This window comes from Monodelphis domestica, chromosome 4, assembly GCF_027887165.1.
Source record: "Monodelphis domestica isolate mMonDom1 chromosome 4, mMonDom1.pri, whole genome shotgun sequence".
Classification (NCBI taxonomy): Eukaryota; Metazoa; Chordata; class Mammalia; order Didelphimorphia; family Didelphidae; genus Monodelphis; species Monodelphis domestica.
The window spans coordinates 409609666-409622510 of NC_077230.1; the positions used below are offsets into that span (position 1 = coordinate 409609666).

The window sequence follows — 12845 nt, forward strand, 5'->3', positions numbered from 1 at the left end:
GGAAGAGTTTAAGTGCCTCACCCGGATCACAGAGCTAGTATGAGGCAGGAAATGAACTCGGTTCTTGTAGAGGCAGGAAATGAACTCGGTTCTTGTATCAGCTATTCAGCCATAAGGAGTAGTCCAGGCAACTTTAGTCCAGTCTCTAGTGATTCAGACTAGCTAGCCAGCCTGGACCTGGTCTAGGCAGACTGGAAGGGAGAAGGTGAATGACATTGTTATCATCTGCAGCCCCCGGGATGGAATAGGCGCAAGACCTGCTCCTCTAAGGGAAACTGCCTACTGAATGGGTATCCGCAGACCCCGAGGAGCGGGCCTGGACTACCCAGAGCCGGGATGATCTCGATCTTTCTGGATGCGCCGGACAAGGGCCGCCTCCCCCTCCCACCTCTCAGCCTCTGGAATGGCAGCTGTGGCTCCCATCTGCTGGCAAAACGGAGCTCCCGCCTCCTCCCCGAGCCCAGGACCGCCCCGTCGGGGGGTAGGGGTGGGGGAGGTCAGAGGCTGGTGCAGCGCAGGCGGCCACGGAAGCAAAGAAAGGGGCGCCCCCGAGGTGCTCGAGGCCAGAAGGGGCGAGAGGAAGGGGGAAAGGGGCCGAAGAAGAGGTGCAGGTGGAGGACCTGAAATTTCTGACATCCTTTCAGCAACACTTCCTGGCAGCTCTTTCCCGCCACCCCGTATTTGTCCTGGCTGTGTAGCGCCCGCAGCTTGAAGGTCCGGGGCCTCTTGGACTTTGCAGACATTCGGAGAAACACCTTTCCGGACGCCAAACCAGAGGATTGCTGTGCCGAGCCGTCTGGACCCTGCAGTGCCACCCAGCCAGCTCTCCCGCCCGCAGGGATCGGGGTTCTTACTGCTGGAGAACAAAACAGATATGAGCAAGTCACCAAACCCTCCGGAGGAAAACTACATTACCCAATAGACTCTGGGGCTTCGTCTCCTCTGCGCAGCTGTCCAGTGGGTGGAGCAAGGAAGGCAGAGAAGAAGAAAACTACACTTCCCATAGGACGCCGGAGTTTCGTCCCCACGGTGCAGGTGCGCAGTGGGCGGGTCTTCCGCTCTGCGCAAGTGCGCGACTAGAGGCGGGGGCCGGAGGGGAACGAAGGGGAGGAGAATGAGGGCGGGGTGTGCAGCTCGGCGCGTGCGCACCGGGACCCTCGCCCGCCAGGCCTGGGCTCGGTTGTCATGAGAGCCGCGGCGCTGGCCCAGGCGATGGGTGGAGGCAGCGGCGGCTGCCGCTCCGAGGTGCGGGTGCCGGGCAGCTGGGGGCGGCGGAGGAGGAGGCGGCGAGGCCTACGCCTACGCCTGCGCTCTGCGGACTGGAGCGGCGGCTGCGGCTGCTGCTGCTGAGTAGGTGGTCGGGGAGAAACGTTTAAAGGCGATCCTGCCCCTTCCCCTCCCCCTCCCTCCGGGGCCTCTTCCAGCCCGGCCCGAGGAGACCCTGCCCCTGCCCCGCCCCTCTCCCCTCCCATCTCCTGCTGGGGAGAGAGACAGGTAGGGGAAGAGATGGAATTCCTGAGTTATCGGAGTTGATGAGGCCCTCTAAACCATCCCAAGCCTCATCCCAGCCCTGCCTACCCCCTCCTCCCCATCCCATCCCCTGCTGGTGGGGAACAGAGAGATGGAAGAACTGGGTGACCGGAGCTGATAGGGCCCCCCTAAAACCGTCCCAAACCATCTCTCCTCCCAAGCCTGTCCCTTGTTTGGAGCCTGGACGGGGGAGTGGGGGAACAGGCGGGGGAAGATGCAGCCCCCCCGTTATCCCAACTAATAAAGATCCCGAAGATCGTCCCAAATTGTACCCCTGCCCTGCCTGCTCCCCTTTCTCCTTGCTCCCCTTCCTCCCCACCCTATTGCCTGCTAGGGGCCCAGATTAGGAAGGGAGAGGACAGATGGGGAAGAAATGGGAGTCCCCAGTTATCAGAGCTAATAAGAGACCCTAAGACCCTCCCAAACCCCTTTCCAGCCCTGCCTGCTCCTTCCCCTGCTGGGGGGCCTGCCTAAGGTGGGAACAGGATGGGAGAGAGGAGATGAGAAGCAGGGGCTAGAGATCCCAAGGCCACCCAGAACCCCATTCCCAGCTCTGCCTACCCCCTCCCCTACCCCCATTTCATTCCTGGGGCCCTTGATTTGGCAGGATGCAGTAGGATGGAGCCCTGGGATTGTCAGAGCTGGAAGAGACCGTCCAAGCCCCACCCCAGGCCAGTCTGCCCAACCCCCATCTCTACCCAGGAAGGGCAGAGGTTAATCAGCTTCTGAGGGTGCCATAGTTAATCAGTGTGCAGCAGGCTGCCGGAATGAGCCCTGTGCTGGGAGCAATGTGGAATCATAGGTTTGTCAGATCTGGAAGGGATCCTACATATTTCTCACCCCATTATGGTCGTGCTTGCAGGGCTTCCCACCCTGACTACCCTCAGGCCTATCTTTTCCTTCACAGAGGGCCTGGCAATAATAGTCTCCCTATGTGTGTGATGGACTGGTAGAAGGAGACCCAGACCCAATTTTAGGAGGAAGGGAGCCCCCCAACTCTGATCCAGCCCCCCCCCCCACTGGGATGTGGCTGTCGTTAGGCATTGTGCCTCAGAGACTGTCAGGAGGAAGGGATTTCAGTATTATCTTCCTTGCCCCCCATCCCTATGCATCTCTGCCCCGAGCTAAGGGGGGGAGGGGGCTGGGACTATAGATTCCGAGGTGAAAGGGACCTTAGAGACCTTCCTTCCCCTCCCTGCGGCCTCCTGACCTCTCCTCGCCCATAGACAAGAAGTCTAGTAAAAGCAGTGTAAGATAAGGTGGGATAAGTGTGGAGCCTGGAAGGCACATCGACTTAGAGATGATCTACTTTTACCACAGTCTTTTCCAGAGGTAGAAATGGGTTCTGGAGAGGAGAGGAAATCTGGGTAAGGTGAGACAAGCCAGTTAGTGTTAATCAGGAATTTGGACCAAAGCCCCTCAGGGGTGATTGCCACTGCCTCTCCATTTGCCAACAGGAAAACTGAGGCCAGGGAAAGAAAGGGAACTTGGGGCCGGGTTGTCTGTGTAATTCCAGCCATCTCATTTTACAGACAAGAAGACAGAGGGGAGGGAGGGGAGAAGGGGGAGAATGACCAGCTCAAAGTAGCACTATGACTTAGTGGCAGAGCAAAGGAACCTACTGTGTGCCAGGCATTTGTGCTAAGTGATTTGTGACTACTGACCATAACCCTGGGAGTTGGGTGCTAAATCATCTTCATTTTGTAGTTGAGGAAACTGAGGTAAACAGGGTTAAGTAACTTGCCCAGAGTCACACCACTCGAGTATCTGAAGCTAGATGTGAACTTGGGCCTTCCTGACTCCAGGTCCAACACTCTCCATGGTGCCACGAATTGCCTTTGGACTCAAAGCCACTTCTGTTCCCTGCTTAGTCTGGGGCCCTTCCTACACTTCAAAGAATTTAGAGTTAGTGTGAAGTTAAGGGTGATCCAATGAAGAGTGCCAGCTTTGGAATCAGGACCTGGCTTTGAACCCTGGCTTTGCTCCTGACTACTTAGTGACCTGGGATAGATCCCATCACCACTCTGAACCTCTGTGTCCTCATCGGTCAAATAAAGAGGTAGGACTTGATGTCTTTCCCCCTCTAAATCTATGATTGAGTCCAAACCTCTCATCTAACAAATGAGGAGATTGAAGGCCAGAGGGGGAAGCAACTTGCAAGGCCTGTGTTAGAGCTAGTAAGTGACCTCTCTGGGGCTTGAGCATAGACCGTCTGGAGACTGGATTCCAGCTCTTTCAGCTGTAGCAGACCCCAGAGACCTGGCCACCATTGAGTGAGGAGACCTTGAGCAAAGCCCTTCCTCCCCCGGGCCACAGTTTGTCCAGAATGTGTGGTTTGAACTTCATCTCTAAAGCCCTGGCAGGTCTGACATTCCTGAGGCTGCACTTCCCAATGGTCTCCCGGTTGTTCCCTGCGACATTTGGAGGAAGTGGAAAGATTCCTCCCCCAGGAGTCAGGAGCCCTGCGTGCTAGTTAGTGTCTGGTGGGTAAAATGAAAGTGGAACCAGATGATCTCCAAGATCCCCCCCAAACCCCAGCGCTAAAATCCACTGCTCCTATTTTTGTTGTTCAGTTATTTCAGTTGTGGCCAACAGTTGGTGAGCCCATCTGGGGTTTTCTTGGCAGAGATACTGAAAGGGTTGGCCATTTCCTTCTCAGGCTCATTTGACAGATGAGGAAACTGAGGCAATCCAGGTGAAGTGACTTGTCCAAGGTCACACAGCTAGTAAGGGTCTGAAGCCAAGTTTGAACTCATCTTCCTTACTTGAAGCCCAGCACTCTTAACTACTGTGCCACCGAGCTGCTCCTAGGTCATCTCAGTCATTTGACCCCTTTAGTGGCCTTGTGGGATAGCAAAAAGGACTGCTCTGTGTGTAAGGTAGGAAGCCAGGCTTCCAGTCCAAATTCTTCATCAAATTCACAGTATGACCTTGACTGGGTCACTTTACTTCTGGAAACTCCTTTTCCTCAGCTGTACAATGAAAAGATTGGGCTAAAGAGTGCCCTAAGGGTCTCTCCCGGACCCAATGTCTCTCGGGCTGTGACTTTTACCTGACTTGGAGGTCTGGAGCTAGAAGGACTCTCATAGGCCATCCAGACTGAGAAGTCGGGTCTAGTAGGAGAAGGAACTTGCCCCAAGGTTGGCCTCACACATTTTGAGCCTCTGAGCTGGGGCTGATTACTAGAACTCATGAATGAGATCTGGATACTGCATTGTAGTGGGGGTAGAGGACTAGTAATGAAAGCAGGAGATCTGAATTCCAGAGCCAGGTATCTGCCGTGTAACTCAGTGAGTAACGTTTGCTCTCTCTGAAGTGCAGTTTTCACATCTGTAAAATGGACTTGAAAGGGCTTAAGCTCTCCTACTAAGGAACCAAGTGTGACTAAGAAGCAGTGGGGACAAGTGGGAAATACACTGGATTTGGCATCAGGAGACAGCTTCAAATCCTGCCTCAGATATTTGTATGCTATGCTGGTATATTGGGAGTGGCCCTGGGAGTGGAGTCACCAAAAGACCTGGGTTCAATTCTGCCTCAGACACTTAGTAGTGGTGTGACCCTGGGTAAGTCACTGAACTCTATGCCTCATTTTTCTAATCTATAAATGGTATTAGATTCTATGGCCTTTTTCTGAGGCCTCTTCTAGTTCTCAATTTTTGATCCCAAGGAGCCTTAATTTCTTGGGCTGTAAAATGGGGACCATCATCCCTGAAGTACCTGCCTCGCAGGGTTTTTATGGAGAAAGTGCTTTCTTGGTAAAATCTAAAGGACTGGAGACACAGGCGTTGTAGGAATTTTCCTCCACCTTCTGCTGGTTTTCCTTAGGTTTCCAGAATTGGATAGCACCCCATCACCACAGAAGGGGCTTCCCACCTCTGGCTAGTAAAGATGTGCAGCTTTCTTTGGAGGACTAGAGTTTGGCAGAGTATTTTCCTAGACTCTTGGTGCTGTCTGGTGTCTGTCCCTCCGATGCCCCATGGCATGCTGGAAGCCCAGGTTCTGGCAGTTCTGCATGATCTGGAAAGGCTTCAAGGGGAGGCCCTCAATGAACAGTGTGCTCATTGTCCTAGACCATCGTAGCTCAGCCCAGAGATTCATGGGGGTTGGCTATGAAGGGATGGACTATCTCCTTTGGACACCATAGCTCAAGAGTCCATCTCTTAAGGCCGGAGTGTTTTTGTGCCTTTGAGGCCGTCTGTATCATTGCACCCACCTGGAGCTAGTGTGGATCCTTGAATCAAGTAATGAGATAGATGTGTGGTCAACATTCACCAAACCAGAAAAGTATGGAGGGGGCTGGAAGGCCATCAGTCACCCAAGGGCTTGTGTTGTCTGCTTTGGAAGAGTCTTCCCAACAGGCACTCCTCCTGTCAGGCCTTGCACAGGGAGCTTCTCATTTGATGTTCCCAGTGGCATCAAAAGAAATCAGGGGCTGTGGCTGCTCTGTGGTTAGAGCCAGTCCTAGAGATGAGATGTCATGGGTTCCAATCTAGCTCAGATACTTCCTAGCTGGATCCTGGGTAAGTCCCTTAACTCCCATTGCTCTGCCTTGGAACTAATATGCTGTGTTGATTCTAAGATGGAAGGGGAAGGTTAAAGTAGTGTGGTGAACCGAAAAGGAAAGTTTTCAGGGCACATTCCTCAGGCCCCAAGAGAGCAGCTGCTGTCACATCTGAGCGAACAGTGCTGCCTTCTAATTCATTAATTGTACACAGAATTGATTTTCCTTTTCATACATCCCTGAATTTCTTCTGGGGAAACATGCCCCTCGCACTAAATCAGAATTGCGTGGCAGTTGTCACAGATCGTGTTTTCAGCTCCGGCTCCTAATGAGCCCTTTCATTTTGTAGAGAACAGCTCCTCTCATCTCACCTTTGTTAGGCTATGTATGCTCGAGGCCTTGGGAGATTTGGCCCATACATTTCTCAGCCTCTTCAAGTTCAAAAAATTGCTCCATGCTAAAGTATTGATGTTTCGTATAAAATTTAAATTTTCTTGGGGAAATAAGTTCTGTTTTTCCAATTTGCTTTTTGCATCTTGCCATTTATTGCTAAATTGGATTGTCTAGGTAATCTACAGCCACACAGATAAAACCAAGTGCATAAAGTAGACTTTACACAAAGGAAACATTGGTTTGCTGATTACCATTGCTTACTATTGTTGCTGCAAGGGGCTAATAGAAATACCTGGGGAGAGTCTGGGCCTTGTTACTTAGGCATATTGTTGAGTAATACAACAGGCATACATGTCATTGCATGGGACTCAACATACCCTGTGGGCCGTAAGTCCATTCTAATAACTATTTAGCAAGGCTTTTATTCCTACTGAATATTTATGGTATTTTTCCCCCTGGCCTGTGAAGCAGCTCTCCTCGCTCTAATCGTAAATGTAATTACTACCCAAGCAACCCCTACAGTGCTTGGGGACTCTTTGAAAGAGGGCTCTTGGGTAGATGACATGGACATTTCTGGATGTGCCACAACAAGAAGGGGATGCTTTGCAGATAATTAGTTGTAATAACAGTTGCTCAAAAGGTACTAAAAAACCTAAATGGAAAATGGAAAAAAAAAAAGCCATTGGCTTTGGAGTCTGAAGATCTGGAAACAAGTCTTGACTCCACAGCTGTCTCTACCGTGGGGGACCATTGACAGGTTTCTGTGCCTCACTTGCTTCATCTGTAAAATGGGAATAAATTCTTCTTTTCCCACTTCAGAGGGTTGAATTTTAAAATGTAGATAAAGCACTTTCGCAACCATAGTATACCCTTGAATGTGGGGTTTTTATTTTGATGGCATGTTCCCACTTCTTCAAAACTCAAGTATTAAAAAAAACCTACATATACACAAACACATATACACCCTCATCACTCATCTGCACACGCACACATCACACACACACACATTTCTGCTCTTATACAAACTATGTACACACCACACACACATACCTATATCGCCTAATAGACAATTAGATAGCTATCGTTTTTAAAAAATCATCACATGTTCTCCCCCCATTGGTCCTCAGAGGACAGACACATAGTCTGTTCTGCCATCTTGGTAAGAGCTTAATTTTGATGGTGTAGCTTTCCTTCCCCCCCCCCCCAAACTCTGACCTTCCATCTTGGAATCATTACTAAGTATTGGTTCTAAGGCAGAAGAGTGGTAAGGGCTAGGCAATGGGGGTCAAGTGACTTGCCCAGGGTCACACAGCTAGGAAGTGGCTAAGGCCTGATTTGAACCCAGGACCTCCCATTTCCAGGCCTGGCTTTCTATCCTCTGAGCCAACTTGATGCTCCAGCATAGCTTCTTAGGGCCCCTGGGTCACTTCTACAAGACAAGTAGTCATTCAAAGGGAGTTTGGCTTCATAAATGCAAGTCCTATATTTGGTGTCTTCAAATCTTTAGTTATTACAGTAACCTCTATCAGTGATGCTCTTCCTTCTTCTCTGGTACTGAACATTTTATAAAATGAGCCATTGCCAGTCTCCTTAACGCCCTCCTTTCTCCGTTGGGGGTTTCCTGGACATATTCACCATGTTTGTTTTTTTCATGCTAACTTGTGTGTAGCATTATCATCATTGGCCTTATCACCGTCCTCATTACCCTCCGCTAAAATCGTGCTACTGCGGGCTCATGTGAGAATATGGTCTGCACGGACGTCCCCTGTGTGTGGTGGATGTCACATTTCTTACTTCTCCAGGGGAGAGAAGGGGTAGAGAGAAAGACGACTGGAAAAGGAAAAGGAAGAAAAACACTGAATACCCCCAAGTTGGACCACGCTAATTGCCTCCGCGTGGCAGCATGGTGCTGACTGATTACGAAGATCATGCCAGTGGAGAACTTGCTCTGGCAGCTCCAAGCAAGCAGGAAAGGCTTCGGTTATGGGCACAGCATCCTCTTTGTCTAAAGGCCAGCCGAGGCAAAGTCAGAGGCTGCTCAGCGGGATGGTTTTATTTCACAACAGCCGAACAATGAAGGCAAAGAGATTGGGATCTAGGTGGGGAGCAGGAAGCCTCAAACCAGAGGAATCACAGCTCATGGAATATCATTGCAGCATTATTAGCATTCATGACAGTAAGGATAGCCTGACTAGATCTTTAATTATGGTTAACAGGGGCAGGTCGGTGGCACAGGCCTGGAAACAGGAGGGTCTTGGATTCAAATCTGAACTCTGACACGTCCAAGCTATGTGACCCTGGGCAAATCACTTATCTCCATTTGCCTAGCCGTTGCCACTCTTCCATCTTAGAGATGATATTAAGAGCAGCAGCACTCGGTGGATAGAGGGCCAGACCTAGAGTCAGGAGATCCTGGGTTCAAATGTAGCCTCAGACACTTCCTAGCTATGTGCAACTGGGTAAATCCACTTAACTTCATTTGCCTAGACCTTGCTCAAGATTGGGTTTGTAGTCGTCAGTTCATCTGGACATGAAGATGGTTTCAATGCCTTAGACGTGTTACTAGGACAGAAAGAGTTTAGAAAAAAAAGAATAGTTTGCCGTCTTTTTTCATTTACTAGTATTCGTATAGACCAATAAGCAGCAGCAGCACCAGATTACAGTGACCTTGCACTCACACCATGCTTTCCAATCCACAAAGCACTTGGATGAACACTGCTCGATCCCTACAACTACCTGTAAAGTAGGCAGAGCAGGCAATAGTAATGCCATTTCACAGATGAAGAAACAGGCTTGGCCAAGTGAAGGTCACAGAGCTAACAAGGACAACTATAATAGCTGCCATTTCCAGAGCTTGTTAATGTTTGAACAGGTCTTGACTTACATGATCTCATGTAAGCCCCACAACAATTCTCTGAAGAAGGATTATGAGTGTTATTCCCATTTTACAGGTGAGGAAGTTGAGTCTGCTAAGTGACCATGGGCAAAACACAAAACTAAAAAAGTGTTTTAGTGGCTAGATTTGAAGGTCTCTTCCTGTTTCCAAGTCTAGTAGTCGGGGCTTCATGCCTACAAAGAATCTAGATTTAAATTTTATTGTCTGTGATGAGATTTACTCATGAATGCTTCTTTACCCTCTAAATAATGACATCAACCTAAAAATTGAATATTATAGTTTAGTCAAATTAATTTCAACAAATTTTTAGAATAAAATTCTGGTTGACTCATTTATTTTCTTCCCTCATTTTTTCATTGTTAATTGACCTATTGATTAAATTGCCTTTTCTCCTTATATAATCTGTATAACTTTTTCAATTTTAGAAAAGATAAAGTAAAAATGAACGCTACCTTGTCTACCAAAATGACAGATGTCTACAGAAATAGATGAAAAGATAAAAATTTGAAATTATTTTAAAGAAAAGTAATTCATGATAATTATTTAAATTTTGTTTTCCTGAATAGATCTAAAATAAGGATGATATGAATTCATAACAAATTCTGGAATAATTCTGATATTTCTATGGGTTCTTTTACTTTTTAAAAAACCTTACCCTTTTTTTATGAACAGCCCAACCGCACAGAATGCCACACAAGATTGGGTTTGTAGTCGTCAGTTCATCTGGACATGAAGATGGTTTCAATGCAAAAGAATTAATGGTCCATGCACCAACTGTTAATGGATGGAGATCACCAAGGTAAAAATAAATAAATGATAAATATGAATGAATGAATGAATGAATGAATGAATGAATGAATGAATGAATGAAAAGGAAATGGAGGGTGAGGTAACAAAATTGTGTCACTCAGGGACAATGGATGTTTTCTTGAATTCTAAGCCCTTGGTTTCATTTTAAATAAAATGATCAAAAGTGTAAAGTGGTCATAAAGCCCACTTCTATAATTTGGTTCATTATAATCTGACCCCCTTGAAGTAGCATCCATATCTGTGTCTTGAAACTTAGAGAATGGACTTCAGATTTCCAAAACAGATTGAAGTTAGAGGTTTGAGACATTTTATATAAGTTTCAAGTTACATTTTCTTTAAGAAAGTAGTCCTGCTTCTAATGCTTCATTGTACCACTTGGCCTCTTCCATATTCTTGAGTGTGTTTGACTACTTTTGTTATATCAGAGGAGGACTTGTTTTCCAAATCTGAGTGGAAATTACTGTTTTTTACAAGTTAAGATGATTCATGCAAGTATGTTGTTACAAAGTTGAGTACAAGTTAACTTTTTTAAAGTTGAATCTCTTTTTCATCATTCACTAAAGTCTTCCTCTGGCATTTAAAAAAAATGTTTTTTCCATGGTTACATGATTCTTGTCATCTCCTTCCCCTCTCCCAGAGTTAACAAGTAATTCCACTTGGTTATACAAATTATTATCACTCAAATCACTCAAATACACAAATTACTCATTTGTGTAATAGAGTCATCTTTTAAAACCAAAACCCCAAATCCTATACCCATAAACAAGTGATAAATCATGTTTTCTTCTGGATTTCTCCTCCCACAGTTCTTTCTCTTGACTTGGAGAACGTTCTTTCTCATAAGTCCCTCAGAACTGTCCAGGATCATTGCACTGCTATTGGTAGTAAAGTCTGTCACGTTTGATCATCCCACAATATCACTGTTACTGTGTACAATGTTCTCCTGGTTCTGCTTCTTTCACTCCGCGTTACTTCATGTAGATCATTCCAGATAGAAATCAAGCATCATTCCCTGCAGCACAAAAGTATTCCATCACCAACATAGACCACAATTTGTTCAGCCATTCCCCGATTGAGGGACAACCCCACATTTTCTAATTTTTGCCACCACAAAAAGCACAGTTATAAATATTTTTGTGCAAACAGAACCTTTCCCGTTTTTTTTTTAATCTCTGGGATACAAACCCAATAGTGGTATTGCTGAATCAAAGGGCATGCATTCTTTTAAAGCCTCTGGCATTTTTTACAAGAGGACCTTGGGCTCCTAAAGACTATCATTGGGGCCTCCACTCTTATAGTTCCCAACAAGCCTCAATCTAGATCTGGTCAACTGAGACTGATTGTGTAATTATCTGTGAGAAGCAGAAAGGCAGCCATGTAATGACTGTTGCTGCCACACCAGCCTAGGGAAGACTATCTCCTAAGACACCAAGGGGTTGTCACGTTCAGCAGTGAAAAAAGACCCCTCCCCTAGCTGACCACCCAGAGCTATGGGTTTTGGTACCGTCTTTTTTTTTAAAGTTCTTGCCTTCCTTCTTAGAATTAATACTGTATATCAGTTCCAAGGCAGAATTGTGGTAAAGTCTAGGCAATATGGGGTTAAATGACTTACCCAGGATCATATAGCTAGGAAGTGTCTGAAATCAGATTTGAACCCAGGATCTCCCATCTCTAGGCCTGAGGCCTAGCTCCTATTTCCTTGTGTCATAAATTCTTTGTGTTCCTTTCTCGCCTCCATTAAATGATGAATTCCCTGAGCACTGGGTCTGTCATCTCTATATTTGGATCCCTGGTGCCTTCAATGGGTACATGTTAAACGCAAAATTAGAGATTGTCACTTACTTTGGCTTACTGTTGACAAGAGCCAAATGAACTGCTAATAGTTTAGCTTTCAGTTCAGGACTTGTGGGCTTTTAAAGTCACTTCTATACGTAAGAGGCCCTACTAAATGAAGGACTAATCCTGATAATGTCAGAGATCTCTTGCTTATGTGTTTTATAAGGTCAAATGATCATTTGAGGTGGGAAGTGCCTAGACTTGTGTTGACTCTAGACCCATGTTGGCGAAGCCGTGCCAGCACAGAGGGGGCTGCTCCCCCAAGGACACTTGTCACATGTCCCACCCCTCTGTCCAGCCACCCAATGCCAGCTCTTTCTCCCCCCCTTCCCCTTCCCCCCTCCCCCACTCTTGGGTAATGTGGGGGGCTCACAGGTGGCTTAAAGTTGCAATTTGGACACACAATGTGTAAAAGGTTCACCGATGCTGCTCTAGGCCATTCTACCCCATGTAAAATGTGTACTACTTGTTTATAGCTGAGTATGTCCCAGTGGCCCCCTGATTTCAACACAAGACAATCCCCTCAGGAAAGTAGAGGAAAATATTCTTCAATAAAGTCTCCCAAGATCAGGGCAGAGTTAACTCTATGTCTGCAGGTTCAGGAGAGCTGTCCTAAGGGGGGTATACGCCCATTCTATTGTCTTTTTGGGATTTTCCAGATTATTCCTATTTTGGCCTTCACCCAAGAACAAGTCTAACCTTTCTGCCATGGAAATAGCCCCTCAGATTCTTCATGTCCCCACCTGATCTCTTCTTCTTTGGGCTAACGATACTCAATTCTTTCATTCAGTCCTCATGGCATCTGTTACAGGGCATTCACTTTTGGGTGGAATCTTTTGCTCCCACCACATTTTACTTAGTTAGGAAGCAGGTATCATC

General features: G+C 47.1%; 2 protein-coding genes across 6 annotated transcripts in view; one reads left to right on the forward strand and one right to left on the reverse strand.

The window, feature by feature from the left end:
• DFFB (DNA fragmentation factor subunit beta) overlaps positions 1-748 on the reverse strand; it is a 32476-nt gene extending 31728 nt beyond the window's left edge. The window contains exon 1 of the mRNA XM_001376732.5: positions 621-748. Within this exon, the coding sequence (XP_001376769.3) occupies positions 621-743 (123 nt within the window). The 5' untranslated portion in view covers positions 744-748. The remainder of the gene's footprint in view (positions 1-620) is intronic.
• CEP104 (centrosomal protein 104) overlaps positions 1-12845 on the forward strand; it is a 59818-nt gene that overhangs the window by 7169 nt on the left and 39804 nt on the right. The window contains exons 1-2 of one of the 5 annotated variants that reach the window (XM_007492075.3): positions 469-1035; positions 9993-10119. In XM_007492075.3, coding sequence (XP_007492137.1) covers positions 10007-10119 — 113 coding nt within the window. In that variant the 5' untranslated portion in view covers positions 469-1035; positions 9993-10006. Of the gene's footprint in view, positions 1-468; positions 1036-1103; positions 3590-9992; positions 10120-12845 lie in introns of those variants that run through there. The other 4 variants (XM_007492076.3, XM_056795953.1, XM_001365439.4 and 1 more) reach the window with 4 other exon arrangements.